A 21,752-nucleotide genomic window follows, 5' to 3' on the forward strand; every position below is an offset into this window, starting at 1 on the left:
ACCCTTCCTATAGAAATTACAACGGCCAAGACGAGATATTCACTCTCTGAAACCTACGGCAAGGTAGATGACAGTGCGATGGAAGGAAAGAGTAGACAGAGTGCCTTATCGATCTACCTGCCAGCCTGGGAAAGGTGGGCAATAAAAGACTTATTGAAAATCAGAAAAAAAAAGCACTTATCCTAATTCTCCTGAGAGGGAGTACTAATGTTGCATATGAATAAATCCACCCCCTTTCCCCACCTGGGGATTAAACCACCATCCTCCTAGCCAATCCTCCAAACAGGACAGATTTAAAAATCTTGCAATTTTATTTGCATATAAAGGCCGCTAGATATAGAATATCACAATAAATTTAAAAGAAACAACTGCTTTCCTAAATTTCATTAACAAGGTAACATAAAATAGGATAAAGCTTAACAGCATTTACAATGGGAAAACAGAAATGACTATTAGCGACAATATTTTGTGCTAGCGAAGATTGCATCGACACACAGTGCAAAATGGGGGGAGGGAGAGGAAGTAAGAAGACAATTCAGGGTATTTAAATATAAAGGACAACTAAGCCTTATTTTAGTTACCTTCCATTGCAACCATGTATAAGTCTGTACACGCCTGTAACTGTAACCTAGATTTAACTCAAGTTCTTTGAGATCTTGAGTTCTGAGAAAATGTGTCAGCCCCTTAGGACTTGCGATGCCCTGCTATAAAGCATCGCTTTGCAGTTGTACTGTCCTTGGCAATATTAAACTCCTAACTTAGTCATAATACACAAAAAATATTTATATATATAAACCCATACTGAAAAGGAGTCTGCGCGCTCAATTTTTTTTAACTGCGTGAAATACCTGCTCTTGACAGATTCCATTTCCATATTTTTAAAGCTAAAATAATTTAAAAGAAAACAAACAAACAATGAGACCTTGTATAACCACAACATGGATCTCACTAGCTAAGCCATCCTTTAAACGAGGGTCGTTTTCTTCTCCGGATGCAGCTTTCTTTATAGTGAGAGTGTGAAGAGAAGTCTTTTCCACGCCTACTTTTGCCGAAAAGATTGTTACAAATCCAGGCCACGTCTGCAAAAAAGAAGCATTACCAAGAAAACAACAGCAATAACAAAACACCAAAAAATAAAATACTTCAAACAATACTCTTAAACAGTTGTGCAAATCTGGGTGGTTTTTAAAACACTACCTACCTGTTTCTTTTTTCTTTTCTTTTTTTTTTTTCTTTTTCTTCCAGCTTAAATCATATTAAAATAAGACTTTCATCACCTTTTAAAAAGAAAGCTTGGCTGTCCTTTGGCGAATACTAACAATTTACAATGGCGTGGCCTTTGAGAAAACGGAAGTCATTTTACAAATTCACAATGCTCCTTTCATTTCGAATGGACGCCCCATTTAAAAAAAAATAAAGAAGCACAACCTCTAGAGTCATTTGTGTTCCAGTAATTTACAAAAAGAACTCACAGGATTTGGAAATAAACAAGTAAGAGAATGTAAGTTTATAATTAGAAAAATGACAGTTTATAGACCTTCCCTCACATTCCAATTGGGCTTTTTAGAGCTTCAGGAACCCTGTGGGTTTGGAAGGTCAAATATAATTGGAGGGTTGGTCGGTTGAAAGCTGACTGTACACGTTGAGGCATTGATGTACGTTGTATAACCGTCGGTCATAATGCCGTAACCTGTGGAGACAGAGTGTCATGCTTACTGTAATATATACAAATGACAGTGACTCAGTGGTGAGCTGTCAGGCAAGGAAAACTGAAAAAATCTTTGCCAGTGGGCAGTGAGATGAGATTCAATGAAGCCTCCCCAGATGATAACAGCTTTCAGAAGCTGCCTTCCAATTACATTCTGTTTTCTTTAAAGGGAGAATCCTCTACTTCAAAGAAAAGTGATTCTTTTTTTCTTATTTAAGCACTAGATTTGTCAGGGAAAGACTGTGATTTCTTTACTAGTGAGAATAAAGAAAAAACATTTCTTCCCCTCTTTTTAAAATATGATTTTCATTTCAAAGCCCTGCATTAATTATTGAGTTCTAGGGAACAGAATGAGTAACATAAGCGACTCCTCAGGGCACAGGCATCCAAATCCCAAATGGGCTTTGGGACAGGTGGGGGGGGCGCGTGGGGGAGAGCACTGCACTGGGATCCAGGAGGGAGGATGCTCAGCTTCCTTATCTAGGAGATAACTGATCTTAACTTACTCGAATTGTGTGGCTTTGATTCCATTTCACTCAAAAAAGTCAAATAACTGAACACCCAAGTGATTTGCAGAGACATCACCATAAGACCCTGTTTCCTAAGCTCACCTGGGCACTGGATCAAGCCAAAACACTTCCCACATGCAGAATATAAATCTCTTGCAACCTACTGGAAGAAAGTTAAGAAAGTTTTTCTGGGTCTTTGGTATGTATGCCTCTTTCATAATTTTCTTAAATGTTTATTATTTATTTGCTTATTTAGAGAGCAGAAGAGGGGCAGAGAGAGAGAAGGGAAAGAGAGAATCCTAAGCAGGCTCACACTGTCAGCGCAGAGCCCAATGTGGGGCTTGAACTCATGAGCCATGAGACAATGACCTGACCTGAAATCAAGAGTCAGACACTTAACTGACTGAGCCACCCAGGGCTCCCTTCCAGTTTGATAATTTTTAATTCGTTGAAATTTTTAGCATGTTTGCAAGTTAGCACATATCCCTGGATACCCTATATCTACCTGAGAACCTCTGCAATTAAGTTTGTAATTCTATGTTGGTATCAGGCTCTTATGGCATAGAAAAATATGTCCGTGAAAAATTATCAGGACTTACAGAAACAACAGGTCTTTCTTTCTTTCTTTCTTTCTTTCTTTCTTTCTTTCTTTCTTTCTTTCTTTTTTTTCCTTTCCATTTGCTAAAATTTCTCTAAGTAAGCCTGTGGAGAGCTTAATGAGGGTCAATGGAAAAATCTCTTAAGAAAAGAAAAGAGGCATTTAAAATGTGCACTGTTTAGTTCTGGGGTCATAAAGTCTTGTTATCTCTCTCCATCAAGAGGTTGGTATTTGCCCTCTCTCTGCCCTCTTCAGCTGTCTTAAGTGAATAAAAGTGAGACAAGTTTATTTGAATATGATCTCCTCCCTTTTAAGCAAGTTTATTATTTTGGGGCTTCAGTGGAATTCCCCAATAGTCTGGCTAGTTTAAAATTAATTAATGATTTAAAAAAAACGGATGAAATGCAAACTCAGAGGTATGCTGTAGGTGTTCAAGCCTGATAACTGTCCCCCAGAACTGCTGTTTAGACATGAGCTCCCACCCATTCTCCCCCACCAATCCGGTATCATGCCTTAAAGAAATGCCCTCCTTTTCAGGGACTACGGCTCCAAGTCAGGGTAGGATGATGTCCACTCCTGCGGAGCTGCACCCCGCATTCCATGCACTCAGCTGGTGCCTGCACTTGGGGCAAGCTCAATTTTCTCTGGCATTAGGAGGATGATTTTCAATACGTATGCCTCTAATGCCTAACCTGGAAGCCAATGGATTTGTGGGCTTTGAAAAGCAAACTTGGTTTTCTTGCTTCATCAGACACGTAGGCCTCAACAACTCACCTGCAGATTCATAAAGAACTCCAGAGTACAAGCTGTAAGCAGGAGCTGGAGAAAATATGGAGGCTGCCTATGTAAACGCACCACTGCACACAAACCCGTGAAACCGGGAGATACTGGTGCGGCCAAGAAAAATCTAACACCTGCTGAAAGACAGCTTTGTGTCTGTCTAAAGACCCTAGTTTAAAAAAGGAAGGACAGACGAAACCTAGAGCCCTAAAGTTTCCTGGGAGGCTTTTGGATTCTGTGAACTTGACTCCACCCTACCTTGAAAGGCAGAAAGAGGCAACTGGACCAGTTTCCAGTTGGGGGAGATTTAATTATTCCCTTTAGCCTCAGCCTGACCTAATAGCGCTGATGATTTCTGAGAAGTCTGAAATGGTTTTCGGAGGTTCATAAGGAAATGACTACCTGCAAATCTGCAGGTTCCTGCCATTCCTGTTCTATAACTTTCACTGTGTGTCCAAAGTTATTTTTCAAAGAAAGTCTTGTCTTCCTGGGTCCTGTGTGTATTCCATATGAAACACAATATTTACAGGTAGAAAGAGGCATTGGAAGTTGTTTAGTCTAATATCCAGGCCATTTCTTCTAAATGTCTTAAAGAAAGAATTTGTCCTTTTTTTTACCTCAGGGCTGTTCTACAGTGGTGGTTAGCAAACATTCCTCATCAGAACCCTGAGATTCCAGAAGTTGCCTTGGGGTGTGGGGGTGGGGTTGGGGTTGCTGGGTTTTCCCTAAGGTGAACCAGACCTACTTCTTTCTCTCCACTCTGCTTAAAAGAGAGACTCTCCATATAAAATATTTATCAGCTTTACATGCAGGTATTTCCCCTAACAATTGATATTACAAAAGGTTCTGCCACTGGTAAAAAGAGTTTGACAACACTATTCCAGTCATTCCAACTGTACCCAAGGTCCCCATTCTGGAATGAGATCATGAATAATGATACAAGACCTTGTGAATGCCTTTCTGCTGGTCTTACCTTCATGGATTCCACCAAATACATGGAGCTTGGGCCGGACTCGCCTCTGGACTGTGTTTAAAAGCTCCACACAGCCGACTCTTTGAAGCTCCTTTGGAACCCAGTCTCGAAAACCTAAGGGCAAAATGCAATCAATACTCTTAATTTTCCTTCTTCAGGTAAGGTTTCATTTAGACTTTCAGGAAGCCATAACTCACAGAAGGTTTATTACATTATCTGTAATCCTAGCCTCTCCATTAAAGCTCACAATGGCTTTTAAGGAACTTTTCACTTGTCACTTTGTCTTCTTTAGGTTCTTGAAATTTTTTTTTGGTTTCCATTTTTTTCTTCCTGTTAATTAACATCTTTTTTTTCTTTCTGTAAGGGATTTGATTTATGCAGCCCTGGTTTCAAATCTTCATGGGCCTAATGACATTTATTCCCGGCAGTCCTGCAATATCTCTTTCTTTCTCAATTCAGTTACTTTTCTCTCTTTTTTTTTTGTTACGTCTTTCTTATAGCAGTTTACCTCTAAGATGGCTCAAAAAAGACAGGCTAGTAGGGACTGTCTGTAAACTGGCCACAAGATACCTTGCTCTCCTCAGGTACATCAACTTTAACCCTTGGTAGTTCTTGATGACCAAAGCTTGGAAATGGCAAGCTCCTCCTCCAGTCTCCTCTCTGGGAATAGGCAGCAATGTGACCACATGGTGGCATCCAGTCAGCTGGGGCTAACTGACTACCTTTAAAGTAAAAGCCACTTACTTCCACGTTTAATGTAGAGAATCCATAAAAACTGACATCAATTATAACAAAAGTCAGGTATCTGGATGATTATGGCCAGAAATAGACCCCATTTGCCTGAGCAGGATGGGTGTAAAGAAGGCAGGTTGGACTAATGGCTAAATCGTCAACAGTGGGAATCCATACCACAGCTCTGTTGGTGATTTCTACTATTCAGAAATGATCAGGCAGAAACGGACTGATAAGCTTATTCCACTTTGTTTGACGGAACTGCAGCAATGAAGACAGAGCATTTCTGTAAAGACATGTTAACTGGGGTGTGGGGAGTGGCTAGAGAGTCTGGTAAGAACATCAGATGGAAACGGGGCCCTATAAAAATTCAACCAGAGGTTTGATTCAAAATTCTGTTTGTTAGGGGGAAAAAAATCCTTAATCCACAGTGATTGGCATATTCTACCATGGATGGGTTTTCCTTGAAGGAAGAAATTATCTCATTTCATATACAATCAACCTGAGAAGGCATCCTGCTATACCATGATAGTAAAGTCTCACGGTGAGATTGCTACTCAACAGGAAAGAATTAAAGGCCCCTCTCCATCCCCACCCCAAACCAGCATTTTCACAAGAATCCCAATAACATACTTTGATTAAGGTTCAACTTTACCTTATGAAAACCTCACCTGACCTTTTATTGTGGAACTCCTTGAGGTAGAACTTACTTTGCTACATGCACAACCACTCTCTGGATTACTCCATATTTACTACAAGTAAAGTAGTATTCAAAGTTTCTGGGATGTCTCAATTCTTTGGAGGCTAGAATGCAGACTTAGGACTACCACCACTTGCTTCTGTACCGACATTAATGGCCTGATGAGTCTGCGAATCAAGTGTTCTGCTCAAAGTTATATTCCAAATAATACTTCAGTCACGTAAAGCTGTCTGTGCTGAGGATATCCAAGTCCTGTTTACAATAAACAGCCTGAGGAGAATCATGTCTGCATGGAATAGTCTGCTCAGGGAAAGGACCGAGTTGGCTGAGATGCTCTCTCTGTAGGGTCTCACTGGGTAACTCAGGGCTGATCAGAATATTTAGCTAGCAATTCAGGATTTAGTCTCTAATGGCTGCAAAATAGGGAGCTTAATTCATTATGATGATAAATGTTGTTGGAAGTGTGATCTTTTAAAACATGGGGTGGGATGGGATGGAATAGGGGGAAAAAGGCATAGGGATGGTGATTCTGAAATACTGAAAAAGTCAGGAACGGCTAGATCCTGTGCAAATCTGGACAATTCCCCTGTCTACAACACAACCTGCTTCTCTTCTCTTGCTTCTCCACATCATTAAAATGTGCCACCATGACTCACGCCTTGGCCCTCCCTTCTGCTATTTCCATGTGAAACACAGAGCACTCACTTTCCTTGGAAGGGATGGAAAGCAGCCCTAAGTGGGCTGGAGGAAACAATATCTACAAAGATTAAATTCACAGTAGGGGATGTGTGTTAGATTTTTTATTTTTCAGGTTGACAGAGGAGGGAAGTCATATGGACCACAACCTCAAACCATAGGGAAAGACTGAAAATAATTTATTTTGTAACAAGGGTTTTCTTCCTTTCTCTAAACCAACCTTTGCTAGCATTATGCATTTGAACATTTATTAAGAGTGTAGATTTCATCTTATATGTTTTTTACTGCAATCTCAAAGAAAGAAAGAAAGAAAGAAAGAAAGAAAAGAAAAGCTCTCCTACTATAAGTGAAGCATCTGAATTTCCAGAGTTACACCTTTGTTGAATGGGGATCCAGGTGATAGTCCTGTTTGACAATGTTCTGTGGCTAAGCCAAGGAGATAACAAGTTCATGAATAATTAAAAGAGAATTATAAAAGTCAAAAAATCATATTCTGGCCCATAACCTGCATAACTAAAGGTAGCTTTGAAGCATGCTGGCAATCTAAACCTGGATGTAGGTTTGAGGATTCTGTAGGTTCAAGGATTCTGTAGGATGAGTATCTTTAAGTAACTTTCAATGTAAGTCCTTACTTAACACCTTAGTTTTTTTTTTTTTTAAAGGATTCTTTGCTTATATAACCAGCTCAAATGTTTAACTTTAAAGATTTCCCAGGTCCCACTATTACATGGGAAAAGATAATGAGCTACTTTAAACAAAAGTTTCCATTATTTCGTTGCCATTCAAAAGCCCTGCAATTGAGAGGTCTGTGCCTTCTTCCCTCCAGTCTCCACTTCCCTTACTCCAAAGTGAATACAGTTCTTAAAATAAATGATCGAGTTCCAAAGACTGTGGTGCTCCATACTGATTTGATTTTCCCTGACTCAACTAAATTAAAAAAAAATTTAATTTCAAAAACACCTGTAAGCCTAGCAGAACTGCTGAGTTTAATTATCATACCGGTTTCTTTAAAGACACTGGCTTTTCTTTTTGTATTCACTTTTTATTTTTTGAAGGAAATAATTACATCCCTGAAGCATTGTTTATTATGCTTGGGGAAAAAGACATCTATTATGACAAAAGGACAACATTTGCTTCACTTACCTAGAGGAGGTCCGTGTGTCATGAGTATGTCGATGCCCTCAGGGATGAGGTTCCACTTGTCCAGCAGAGACTGACCTCTGGGCAGGTTAAAGCCCCATCCATTAAACCACGGGGTCCTTTGGGGGAGATAATGCACACGGTATCAGGCCAGTGGAGCCACGTTTCTGCTCTACAATATTTCTCTCTCGCACATTCCCCCACGGTTTGCATCGCTCTCTTGTCTCTTTTTGATGATTGGCCCTGGCAGCAGGATGCTTTTTTGTTGACTGCTTCAAAACCAATGCATTTGAAAGCAAGTGTGGAGCCTGCAAATTGTTCAACCAGAAAGGGGCACAAGAGTCTTTACAGTGGAGACTCTACCCAGCTGACCTCTATCAAAATCTTAACAATGTTTTGTCTTCTCCCCCAAATCTCCATGCTTCCTAAGATGCCTAGCTTGGATCCAAAGCATTTCTACCCTTCCTGTAAGAAATTCCATCAGTACCCCTTCCTCCCCATCACTGCGAAACTGCTTTGCTGGAAGGATTCTTACAGAAGTCCTTGGAGAAAAGGACAAGGGCTCTGAAGGCAGAGCATGTACCTCCGTACATGGAGATGTTTTGAAATCCTGGACTGAGAAAGCTGAAAACGTTCGGAGCTCTGACAGGTGACAGGGGATCCAGGGAACAAAGAGCAAGCGTGGCCTTTTCCTCCTGTTCTCAAAAGGAAGGTTTGAGGGTCATTCTGGAATCCACTCTCCTGACAGGGAAGGTAAGCAGTCCACCCTCCCAGGAATGAGTTTCTGAGGTTGATGCTTCAGGCAGGCAAAAGTGAATGAATGGGGGTTTTGTCCTCAATGAGAGCACGTCTAATTGGAGCTGAACATGCCTCTACCATTTATAATGATAGAATAACCAATTTTTCTCTGCACATACTACTGGCTAAATCACACCAGAACAAAGCAGTTCCCAGTGCTGTCCTATTCCCAAACATCTAGATATAACCTTTATTTGTTGAAACTGACTCTTTCCCATTCTGTAGGAAAACTCCTACTTGCTAGCACATACATGTAAAAAACAAGTTGGTCAATTTTCTGGCTAAGCTCAACTTTCCTCTTCAACTTAAGCTGCCCCTTTCGTGCCTATTGAAAGAGGCGACCCTGTGTCCAAGGTAACTTGGTCAGTGACAGCAAATCAAAAGAAGTTCAATCTTATTTAAAGCCAATCATGGGCCAGACTATCAGATTCTCTCAAGACTTGGAACTCAGAAACACTGACCCAGCATTCATTTGGTGGTGGGCACGTACAGGCAAGGACAGAGTGGAGCGGGCAACCGAAAACCATGTGAAAATCTGCCTTACAAGTGAGAAACCTGAGTTCTCACTGAGATGCTTGAAAGAAAGTTCCAGAGGTAAGAGACTGTGTGTCCCCAGTTAGAAAAAGAGAAACCAAGAAAGTATCTGACTTGGGTCCTACAACTATCTTCCAAGTTCCTAAGCCATCCTAAGGGGCTTACTTATAGTAACAATAATAACTTTTAAAGCTATTAATTGTTGAGGGCTTACTCTCTGTCAAGGTACTATTATTCTAAACACTTTATTTGTCTTAACACATTTAAATTTCACAATAAGTTCAGGAGGTAGGTACTATAACTAACTCCATTTTACAGATGAGGAAACTGAGGCACAGAGAGGACAGGTAAACACAACCAATAAATTGGATATGAATCCAAACAATCTGGTTCCAAAACCCATACTCTTAACGACTGCACAATTCCTCTTCTTCCGTAGACTTGAACTAACTTCCTATTTGCCCTGGGTGAGCCTCTTCTGTATTCTTTCAAGTTTAGTGTCTTGTTGCCTGAAGTCAAATGAGCTCTGACCATGGAATCAAGTACTTGGTTCTAAAATCCAGCAATGAGATGGTGGAGTGGACATCAGTGGTTTTTGCCTGCCTAGCTCTTTCACCTTTCTTTTCGTAACAGTGCCTGAAATTTTTTGGAGAACCTCTCCCTCCACCTCTTAGTTCATGTGCTCTGCAAAGGCTGACCCAACCCTGTTCTAGGATCTCCCTGACCAGTGACTAGTCTAGGGATGCACATGTGACCCAAGCTGGGAGTCATCCTCAGGCTTTTTCTGGTACTACCTAAAAAGAGGTCATGGGTTCCTCTCTGGGATCCTGGGTCTTGAGAACTGTGTAGGCCTGGAATTGCCTGGAAGCTTTCTCTTAGCCACCATGCAGACAGCCCGGGCTTGAGAATCAAATCATCATCATCATCACACACACACACACACACACACACACACACGCCAAGCAAAGAAACAAGAGTACCCTGATGACCTTTTGGACATACGGATCCAGTTGTGCCTGAAGCCAATCACATTTTTCCTTTCAACTATATAAGCTAATAAAATATTTTCCTTTTTATTAACTTGAGTTAGGTTCTGTTTCTGCAATCGAAAGAGTCCTAATTCAAACAATTATTGTGTTTAGTGTAAAAACGACCTATGTACTTACTGCAGGTAACACTGTCCACCCCCACCCTTGAACCGACCCCAGAGATGTCCATGTCCTGACCCCTGGAACCTGTGAATATATTACCTTGCATGGTAAAGGGGAATCAAGGATACTGATGGAGTTCAGGAGCTAATCAGCTGACCTTAAGAAGATTACCCTGGATTATCTGGGGTGGGGGGCGAGATGTAATCACCTGCATCGCCAAAAGCAGAGGAGGGAGGCAGAAGAGGAGAATGGAGTGATGTAACCTAAGAAAAACCCAAAGTGCTGTTGCTGGCTTTGGACATGAAGGAGGAACAACACAAGCCAGGAGATGTGGGCAACCTCCAGAAGCTGGAAAAGGTAAAGAAAGAAAAGGAATTCTCCCACAGAGCCTCCAGGAAAGACACTTTCCGGCTGACATCTGGATTTTAGCCTAGTGAAATCCACGTCAGACTTCTGACCAACAGATTGCAACATGGTAAACAGGTGTTATAAGTCACTAGACTTGTGGTAATTTGTTACAGCAGCCAATAGGAAACTAATACAGTACCTAAAATGTCTGAGCTGTAAACTTCAGGACCTGTGACTGGCCCTGGGCCTCACCTAGAGCACAGCACGCGTTCAATCAACACAGCCCTGGGGTGCCTGGGTGGCCCAGTCAGTTAAGCATCCACATCTTAATTTTGGCTCGGGTCATGATCTCATGGTTTGTGGGTTCGAGTCTTACATCAGGCTCTGAGCTGACCGTGCAGAGCCTGCTTGGGATTCTCTCTCTCTTCCTCTCTCTCTGCTCTTCCCCTGCTCTGTCTCTCCCTCTTTCAAAATAAATTAAAAAAAACTTAAAAAAAAAAATCAACACAGCCCTCAGCAGCCACACTGCCTTGTAGCTCAGCTAGATGCTATGCTTTTGGTTTCTTCGGAGGATTAGGAAGTGCTGGCTTTCTTATCCCAGGCTGCTGGGGAGGCACCAGGTACCACAGGCCTGAGGGAAGCAGCAGGTAGAACCTTTTAGGGCTCAATTAGTCAATCTCGCTTACATTTGTCTTCTAGGACTTCCTGTCTTCAGGTTCTTAAGCATTTTCATTAGAATCTGAAATAGAGCTGAAATGCCCATTCTTTCCCTTCATTTCACAATGACCTCTTTCCAAGATTTGTCTTAAAAGTAAAAGAAAAAAAAAGACAAGTTCAGAACCCAGTGAAAACTCAGTGAGCATTTTGGCATGAGAGAGAGAAAAATAAGCAAAAACATCTGTTTTCCTAGGTTTTGAAAACAAGCTTCTGGGCCTATGGTTCCTGTCTGAATGGCAAATAAAGAAGGCTTGAAAGAGTCCCAAGCACACCCAAGTAGTGGTACAGTGAGGGGTTCTGATTTCGCTGCCAGAGTCTGTCTGAAGGCAGTCAGCCTCTGGACCCCCAGGTCATCCCAGGGGCTTCCAGAGTCAAAGAAACAAGACTTTATTTTCCAGTCTTTCTGAGTTTCTCTCACAGAGTCTTCTTGGGAAACCTATAGTCCTATTGCCCCAGGAAGTGCTCCGTTTTTTAAGTGCTTTGCAAAAGAGTAAGACAAGCCCACTGTGTACAGACACTCCAAATTTCATGTTAATGTAAACTTTAATGTTAAGCTTGTGACAAAATCCAGAAGTTTCCAAGTTAAGGGCAAACTTTAAAAATATCTGGCATTTATTTTGACTCAAACCTGTATGTATGTGTATGAGAGTGTGAGACAGAACTTAAATTATAAGAAAAGGAACATTTATCAAGTCTCTGATATGCTTTATATAGAGGATTTACACAGACTATTAAATTTAATTCCTCATAACAATCCTTGAATTATTATTAACAGTCCTTGAGTACTGCCAACTCTATTTTTAGACAAAAAGGCTGAAGATCAGTGATATCAAGTAACTTGTCAATATTCCCAGGATTGGTAAGTAGTGGAGTGCAAATTCAAACCCAGATCTTCTGGCTCCAAAGCCTCTGCTTTTGCCTGCACAGTGCTGAACTAAAACCTTCTAGCCCAGTTTTGGTTTTGGCTCACACACTTGTGAAGTAAAAACAGGGCTGCTCCGTTCAGTCTCTTAGGCTGAGCACTGAACAACTTCAGCCGGTGCCAGGGCATTGTGTGATTGAAGTGGCTCTTAGTAAAAATGCAGTGTGACTTCCAAGATGTTATTATGGCTTTTCTGGGAAGTTTTCTGTTCCTTTAGATCCTCCAGATAAGGCCTTTTCCACAAGACAGTGGCCAGGCAATGGTAAAAAGCAGCTCAGTGATGCGTTCCAGAATTATTCCAGCATGGTGTAATAAATGGGCATACAGAAGAGACCTGTGTGCTAATACTCATTCTGGCATGAATTTACAAACTCACATGAACCTTCGGTAAGAGAAGGCCCCTCAGTGGGCTCCTTTCCTCATCTGAAAAATGAATGAGTGCATGGACTTGATGACTGGGTTTCAGGATTGCTTGTAGGTTGCAGAAATCATATGCAGAAGCCCCACACCCAAAGCAGGGACATGAAGGGGTGCTCTTGCTGAAGGGCTGGTAAGAAGGGGCTCCGAACCTACTCACTCACTTAGTCTGCTCCTCCTTTCTGGCCTGCGCTTCTGAGCAAAGCTGGCAAAACCCAGCACTTGATGGTCCTTCTATGATCAAGAAATCCTAACATTCTATAAGTCTGTGCAGACTATCAATATTCTAAATAAATGCCGTGAATTGCTCTCAATGAATTACCTAAATTGCCTGTAAGGGACCGAGTCCAGTGTGGAAGAAGTAACTGCACAGAGCAGAGACCAAATGTGTCAGCATCAATGAATAATGCTTTATCCAGTTGAGTTTCAACCTGAAACATGAAACCCCAGCAGTGAGCCCATCAGGGGTTCACTGGAAAATATGTGCACAGTCGACCTCCCGAGCCCCACAATGGGTTTTGTTCTGTAGCAATGGGGGGTGCAGGGGGGGAAAGGAGGAGGGAGGAATCCAGGGGAACAATGTCTATTGCCTCAGCCAAGGACTTAATAATTAGCTGTGACTAACAAATACCACATGGGAACCAACTTGTAAGAAAATGTCCCACAAAGCGCCCTATTGCCAGTGGGCCAATCAGGACCTGTAACCCATCTCCTTATAGAAAGGGATTAGAAAACTCAGGCAGCTAGAGCTGCCTAAAGCCACTGGACCAAAGACATGGATGGAAGCTGTGGGTGCTCTCAGGGCTCCCTCCCCCTTGCTCTTGCAATTAGGGGCACTTGGTCTCTCCAGGCTGAAAGTTCAGGAGCAGGAGCTAAGGGAGTTAACATAGGCAGAATTTGTTCCAAACAATGTCAACACAAAACAGGTTTTCTATATGGAAGCAGGTTGAGATGAAATCGCTACAAAGGTCATCTGTGTTTGCAGTACACGGTGCTGTGGTGTGGGCAGAAGGGAGCTTGCTGGACCATAAATCTGAGGTTGGGACAGGTGAATGGCTGTTTACTCCCCTACCCACGTCAGTGGGGGCCAGGAGCGCCCCAGGAAAGCAGGATTTGTTAAAGAAAAGTTGGCACTTGGTCTGCTCAGATGGGCTATTCGGGTTCATGGCGCTGGTACCTGCTGGTCAATGTCTACAAATTCCCCCGGGTGCAGACGGTCCTGGGAAGGCTGCATCACGAAGACTCAAGATTGGGATTGTGATTAACCATCTCCTAGGTGCCTCCTGCAAAGATGAAGGCTTGGAAGCCTGGTGGGATCCCCTGGGATTCTGCCTGGAAAGTGTGAAGGGGAAAGTGCAAGGGTTCACAGCTGGGGTAGCGGCCATGCCACTGCTTAGGACTGTGAGAACCTGGGGATTCTGTAAAAAGTTAGCCATTCTTGTTTTGGAGGGAGGAGGGACAAACATGGATTATGGAATCACAGACCAATAAAGCCCCAGGTCTGCTACTTACTGGCTTCTCAGTCTCCTCATCTTCCAAATCGAAATGGAGTATCTGCCTATGTGGGTAAAGTGAGATCATTTATGCAAAACGTTTGGGAGAGTACTGGCACAAAGTGTTAATGTGCAGCTTTTAATTTATATATAAGATATATGAGCAATATATGTGTATGTGTATATACACATGTACACACACACACATGCACGCACACAAACACAAACAGTCGCTCATGTTACATTTTCTTCCTACAACCTCCCAGGCTGCAGCCCATCAAGTAAACAGACCCTCCTGCTCCAGACTTTTGAAGAGTCCCCAGTGAATAGGCAAACATTACTAGATGGCTAGATAGAGTCTGATTTCCTCGGGCTGATTACTTATTAAAAGGCACTTCCTCAGCTCACTTTTGAGTGGAAGTTTTCAAACAGGCACTCTGCTCACTCGCTCGCTTGCTCAGTCTTGCATAGACAATCCTGTGGAATGTGAGAGCACAGGGCAAAACGTTAGTCAAGGCTGCTTAGCTGGCTAGTACAGGTGGTTAGATTTTGACAGGATCTTAAATTGGGGGAAGTTCAAGGAAGGGTCCTTGGGTCCTTGGAATATTAATAACAGGGCCCTTGGACAGGTTCACTGGCAGCATTGACAAGCTACTAATTAACACCATCACCACAGCCTGGCATCTCCAGTAAGCAAAATTCAGAAACCAGGGGCCAGTTCCCACATACACTTTCTTTCCTAAATGGCGGCACTTTAGAATTGCAACCTTCCTCATGCCTGGCACTCCCAACCTCCGTCGGCCCCTCTCCCACTGCACATCGCACCAGGTCTAACAGAAGCTAATTTAACCACCGCTGGTTAAAATCACACCGCACTTCACAGCCCCTTTCACATGCCATGAAGCTGTCATGATAATTCTTGATCTCTAGCTCACCTGACAGCTCAGCCCTCCCTTGATTGCAAAGCTTCCCGTCAGTTAGAAATAGCAGTTTCCCTGGCACCACATGTGTCATCCCGAATATCCAGATGAAAGGCAGACGCCTGCCCCACTCCCTTTCTTGCCTCCTTTTCTCTTCTTAGCTCTGGAGTTTGTTAAGAAGCCAGCCTTCTCCCCCAAGTCCCTCCACTTGGCAGCCTGGAAGTTACTCTTCCGTGCAATTAAAAAGATGCTTTGCATTAGCTGACGGAGGAACATCACACCTTGTGCAGCAAAGAGACACATGCACCAGTTGACATGGCTAGGAGAGAGGGACAGCTTAACTTCAGGGCAAGATTTACAGCCCTGTGCAGCTGCCTGGGAAGCCTGCCTGGCCCAAACCACAGGCTCAGCTGCCTGCAAAGGGCAGTGGTGGCTCCTCTCTCACGCCAGCTGTCTAGTCCCGTCTCTTCCCTGTGACTCTGTAACGCGCTCTTTCGTTATGAGGTCCTGGGGATGAGAACAGATACTGTTTTGATAAAGGGGAAGGCCTGAGTGAATAAATGTGGTCTATGTGCTCTGGACAGGACAGGAACAAATCACACCTAAGGCGGTCACCTGAGGCCCATGAGCTGTGGGCAGGGGCTTCGTAAACCAGGTAGGGCACACTGCGGTCTATGCAAACATGCCAACTGTGTCCCTTTTCTGTAACTAATAAGGAACAAGTGTCCGAATGAAGCCTCTGTTACCCATTTTCCTCTCCCCTGCTGGAAAGGAAATAGTGTAAGCGGAGTTTCCTTCAGGAACCAAGAAAACAAAACCCACTATGACCTGTTCTCGAATGTGGTGTGCCTTGAATTATTAAAAATAACATTACAGTGTCTGTTGCCTTCCCATTGGGCTGTGCAGGAGACTATGCTCATCAATTGTGCAAAGAGCCTGACAGGGCAGCAGGAAGGCCACGCAGAACTTCTGTCTTGGTGGGCAGGTCAAGCAGATTTGGGACATGCCCAGGTGTATCCAGAAATAGAATTTTGTTTTGCAGCTGAGGAAATCTGGTGCCCGGACCAGAGAATGGGCCTTGCCTTGATCTTTAACCCCCGGCAGGGGAATTTCTCAAAGAGGGATACCAGCACCACTGTCTAGGTTTAAAAGAAAAAGGGGTCAGTGGATGGAGAGGAGTAGAAAAAGAAAAGCAGCATTCCTCCGTTTTTCTTTTTTTGCCATTTTTAAAATTGTAGTAAACTATATATAACATAAAACTGACCATTTAACCATTTAAAAAAAATAAAAATAAATTTTAATGTTTATTTATTTTTGAGAGAGAGAGAGAGAGACAGACAGAGAGCGAGCAGAAGGGCAGAGAGGAGAGACACAGAATCTGAAGCAGGCTCCAGGCTCTGAGCTGTCAGCACAGAGCCTGATGCGGGGCTCCAACCCACAAACCACGAGATCATGACCTGAGCCAAAGTCAGACGCTTAACTGACTGAGCCACCCAAGCACCCCCATTTCAACCATTTTTTAAAGTGTATAATGCAGTGGCATTATATACATTCACAGTGTTGTGCAATCATCACCACCTTCCGTCTCCAGAACTTTTTCATCATCCTAAGTAGAAGCTCTGTGCCCATGAAAGGACAGCTCCCTCTCCCCACTCTCCTTCCAGACGCTGGCCAGCACTGGTCCAATTTTTGTCTCTATGAATATGACAACTGCAGGTGTCTCATGTAAGCGGAATTGTACCACATTTGTCCTTTTGGGTCTGGCTTATTCTCTTTAGCACAGTTGTGTTCAGGGTTCATCCATGTCATTGCATTTGTCAGAATTCCACTCTTCTTTATGGCTCAATACTACCCCCTCATATGGCTTTACTGCATCCATTTTTTTCATCTAAGGTTTCTGAAAGTCTAGGATGTGCCAGGCACTAAGCTTGGTCATAGGGAGACATGGAGTCTCTTTCTTTGTGAAGTGTGCAGTTACTGAGTTGAAAGCCCAGTGAGGACGGGCTCAGTATGGTACTTCTGGGGCATTTATTCATTCAACAAACATAACCTGGATGCCTGCTGTGAGCTAGGGTCTGGCAAGGTAGGTGCTGGGAATACAAAATTGAATACAGTTCCCAGGATAAAGCCATAGCTCACCATTTTCACAGGTAAAGCTGCCTTGGACAGAAGTCTTTAATCTCTGGCCTTCATTTCTTTTTTATTAAATCTATTCTTTTTTCTAACGTTTATTTATTTTTGAGAGAGAGAGTGGGAGAGGGGCAGAGAGACAGGGAGACACAGAATCTGAAGCAGCCTCCAGACTCTGAGCTGTCAGCACAGAGCCCAATGGTTCAATGTGGGGCTCGAACTTGCGAACCATGAGATCATGACCTGAGCCAAAGTCAGAGGCTTAATCGACTGACCCACCAAGGCTCCCTTGGCCTTCATTTCTAAGTAACCTAATTTCAGAGGAAGCTGGGGAACATCAGAATGATCTGAGAATTAACCCAGTGACTTCAAGTGAAGACCCGCCCCCAGGCCACGAGGTGACCAGGAGCATACTTGGCAGGAAGACTTTTGGGGGGAGATTTCCTTCCATTTCGTCCTGCACACTCCTTCATAAGGCTGGGCAGCTGAAGCCAGGACCACAAAACACAAAACCACATCCTACTAAAGGCAGCCTGTGAGAGCAACGTGTGTCACATGTCTGGCTGGTTCTACAGCACAGGACGAACAGGATGGGAGGGGCCAGGAAGATTGCCAAGTACTCCAGCAACTTGGCAGAGAGCATCTGTACCTTCCTCTCCCCCTCTTCTACCCTGCAGACATGTCACAGAAACCTAGCAGGTGGAGGAGTTTCTTAACTTAGATTTCCCAAAAGAGTAAGAGGAAAAGCGGGTCCAGGATTAGCTAGATTTTTTGTTACATAGCAAACTCTTAAGAACTGATGTTAACAGGTGGGATGGCCTGATGAAATGTCTGCCCCCAACAAGAGACTTTATTACGTTTAGTTTATTTGAGAATGTGTCTGTGTGGGTGGAGGTTGTCACACATTTATCTTGACAATAATGCTGGTTTCTTTTTATACTATTTCATATTTTGGGGGCACCACGGGGATATAGCTAGGGAGGACCACACTGGCAAGAAAGCCTGCTGCCTGGAAAATAGATGGTAAAAGAATAAGTAATAAGTGGACAATAAAATAACTTCTCCATGAATATGATGTAACCAGGAAGACCGGAAGCTAGGTGACTTCAGTCTGGTTCACTCTGCATCCCTAGCACCTGGCACAAAGCAGATGTTCTAGTATTTGTCAACTGAGTTAAGAGCGACTGTCCATGAAGTTTGTAACTTCATGAAAAAATGCATACACCATGATGGTCAATGGAAAAGCAAAGTATTAATTCACGTATCAGTATGAATTCAAGTATGCAAAACATACTTAGAAAAAAGACACACACCAACATACTGAATGGTTATTTTGGGGGTGGGAGGAGGATTAGTGATGATTTTTTCCCTTCAATTTGTCTACTATTTTCTCCTTTTTCTATGAGGATTAATATCATTTGGAAAGAAATCATAATTTGGTGTAAAGTTTTCATACAGCCAAATGCAAGCTGAATATGAGCAGACAGATCCATGGTCTACTTAGACTCTACTCTGACTGCAAGGTGGTTCCCCCAGGGAGTGGAGCATTGGGACACTTTTGCTCAGGAAGCTGACAGGGCTTGCCTTAGGGGGCTTCCCTCCCCCGCAAAAGAAAGGCATCTTTGGCAACAGAAGTCTTTCCTTCGTTCAAGTAGTTCAATACATGTTTGCTGAGCACCTGCTACATGTCAAGCATCACTCTGCTGGTGGTGGGTATGCTTTTCATTTTAATGAGGAATTTCAGTTTTAAATGTAGACAATATCATGTTATCTGCACATACTTACTACAAATCATCTCACATTTCTTCGTTCACAGTAACTCCAAGTGGTGAGCAAGGTATGAGGTTTAGAGAAAACAGTATACAGAATTTTAAGGACTTGCCCATGGTCACCTGCAGCTGAGGTGGCATGAACATAACTTTGTTGTGCAAAGGATTAAACATTAGACAGGTCTGGGTTCAAATTCTGACTGCTTTCTGCTTAGCAATGTAACCTTGGGCAAATTTCTTCCATCTGATCTCAGTTTTCTCGTGTATAAAGTGGCAACAGTAACACCAACCACATAGATTTATTGTGAGGATTAGATGTGATAATATACGTAATGCATTTGGCAGAATGTTTGTCCTATATTGAGCATTAAATATTAGCTCCTGTCGTCATCAGCATGTTAATATCACTACAAATATTAGTATCATCAATCCCTTGCTCTTTGTTCCCTAATCTTCTTCTTACCAACACAAAGTGTACCTTCTCTCCATTGCTCAGATTTAGAATGTAAATACCAAAGAACCAAATGATTCATTTGAAAGCACTGAGTGTTAACATTTAGGTACAGGGGACCCAGCTTTGGTTAATGCCAAGGCAATGAGTTAAGAGACAGAGGACATGAGTTCCAGCTCTAGGTCTTCCAACTGGCTTGCCATATAACCTTGGGCAAGTAACCTCTCTGATCTCTCGTTTCCTTAACAGTGCCACAGGGATAACAATCCTTATGAACCTTGCAAGGCTGTCAAACAAAAGCCCATAAAACCTAGCTGCACCTAAAGGGAAAGTGCCTTCTAATTCCCATGTCACTGGCTGTCTGTGTTGCCTGTTTGTGCTGTTTGAAAAGCTCAGAGCAGCTGGAATAAGTGACAAGGAGGTCAGATGTAAGTTAAAGTGTTGGCCCCCACTGATCTACCATCTTGGCTCTAAACAACTAGCTTCGGTCCAGACCGATTTAGTACAGTGAGAAAACGGTGAGTGCAAACTGGCAGGACACACAATCAGAGGGCTGAGTGAGACGCTGAAGCTGCCCCTTCAATTCAGAAGTTAAAGCAAGCAGAAAGACCCTGGTGTCTCCCTCACCATGCCAGCCAACCATATATTATTAATTGGGCTCAGCAAACATTATTGAGCACCTTCTGCTGCAAGGCCTTGGCAAGGAGCTCCAGGGAGATCTAAATGCAACACGAGACCATCCCAACCTGCCACCTGGCTGGGATAACGAGATAGTCACCGGCAAAACTGTTCTCCCCTGTCTCTGCCCATTAAAATTCTACTGAGCCCTAAGGGCTCAACTCCTATATTCCTCCAAGAAGCTTTCCCAGATCCCCTCAACGCTGTAATTGTCATTTGTAGGATATATCGTCCTCTGCATTATTACTGGGTTGTGCATATGCATGTGTGTATTTGAACTGATGTCCCACCTCATTCCAACAAGCATTTGAGGCAAGGTCATGTTATGGGTTTGTCTATCTTCCCCAATGGATTGTGAGCCATGCCCAAGATCTAGCATGATGCCTGAAACATAATAGATGTCAAGAAAATATTCATAATAACGAAAAAAGCAGGAGAGTTTAGAATAAGCGCCCAAGGAAGTGATCCAAATAATGTGTGACTGATGGTTAGAATGGGGCAAGACAGATTAATGTCTGAGCTTATTTAAAAAAAAACAACAAAGGTCATTTAAAAACACTGGATGATATGTTTCATAGGCCTGTGCTGCCACATACAATAGTCATTGTGTGGTTACTGAGCCCTCAAAATGTCGCTAGCCCCACTTGAAATGTACTGTAAGTGTGAAACATGCTGTATTTTGGAAAGTTCAATGAAACAAAACCCTAGGTGACAATATCATCATTTTTATACTGATTACATGTTTAAATATTTTGGATATATTGGGTTGCATTAAATATATTGTTAAGTGAATTTTATCTTTTTTCACTTTTTAACGAGGCACATTTAAAATTACATATTTGGTTCATGTTAAATTTATATTGCACGACACAGTCACAAGGCACAGAAATATTCATACGATGATTCAGAAATCCCTGTTTAGGGATTGTACCTTAATGAAAGAATCCAAAAGTAAGTAAAAATGCCATGCACAAAGTTATTCACTGCAGTGTTATTCATAAGCGCAAAATATTGGAAACAAGTATATCCTCAACTCTGCATAAAAAATAGGAATCGTAAGACAATTACCGCTATTGGAATATCTAGTAAAATGTATATTATGCAAATGCTAATTACCAAGAGTAAGTAGCAACACAGAAAATTCTTAAAACATGATACTGCTTAGATAAGCATAGGGGAAGGGGAAGGAAAAATAAGATAAAAAGAGAAAGGCAGGCAAACCATGGAGACCCTAAATACAGAGAACAAACTGAGGGTTGCTGGCAGGATGTTGGGTGGGGGTATGGGCTAAATGGGTGCTAGGCATTAAGGAGGGCACTTGTGATGAGCACTGGGTGTTACATGTAAGTGACGAATCACTAAATTCTACTCATGACATCATTATTACACTATACATGAACTAACTTGGATTTAAATAAAATTTTAAAAATGTTTTAAAAAAGACTGACAAAAGAAAAAAGATAATGAATATGAAAACAGAAGAAAAAATATTGAAGCTTCATTCGTGACAAACAAAACGACATAATATTGCTTGAAAAAGCACTCAATGTCTGAATCTATGTATAATCTGCATGCAGGCATGTTCTTT

At 42.5% G+C, this 21,752-nt stretch overlaps 1 protein-coding gene across 6 annotated transcripts in view; it reads right to left on the reverse strand.

Moving 5' to 3' along the window:
• Positions 1–292: 292 nt before the first annotated feature.
• MPPED2 (metallophosphoesterase domain containing 2) overlaps positions 293–21,752 on the reverse strand; it is a 176,841-nt gene continuing 155,381 nt past the window's right edge. For 4 of the 6 annotated variants that reach the window (XM_058688526.1, XM_058688528.1, XM_058688527.1 and 1 more), the window contains exons 5-8: positions 7,840–7,955; positions 4,569–4,682; positions 2,320–2,380; positions 293–1,690 (exon numbers count right to left, since the gene is read on the reverse strand). In XM_058688526.1, coding sequence (XP_058544509.1) covers positions 1,597–1,690; positions 2,320–2,380; positions 4,569–4,682; positions 7,840–7,955 — 385 coding nt within the window. In that variant the 3' untranslated portion in view covers positions 293–1,596. The remainder of the gene's footprint in view (positions 1,691–2,319; positions 2,381–4,568; positions 4,683–7,839; positions 7,956–21,752) is intronic. The other 2 variants (XR_009249863.1, XM_058688530.1) reach the window with 2 other exon arrangements.

Source organism: Neofelis nebulosa, chromosome 10, assembly GCF_028018385.1.
Source record: "Neofelis nebulosa isolate mNeoNeb1 chromosome 10, mNeoNeb1.pri, whole genome shotgun sequence".
Lineage (NCBI taxonomy): Eukaryota > Metazoa > Chordata > Mammalia > Carnivora > Felidae > Neofelis > Neofelis nebulosa.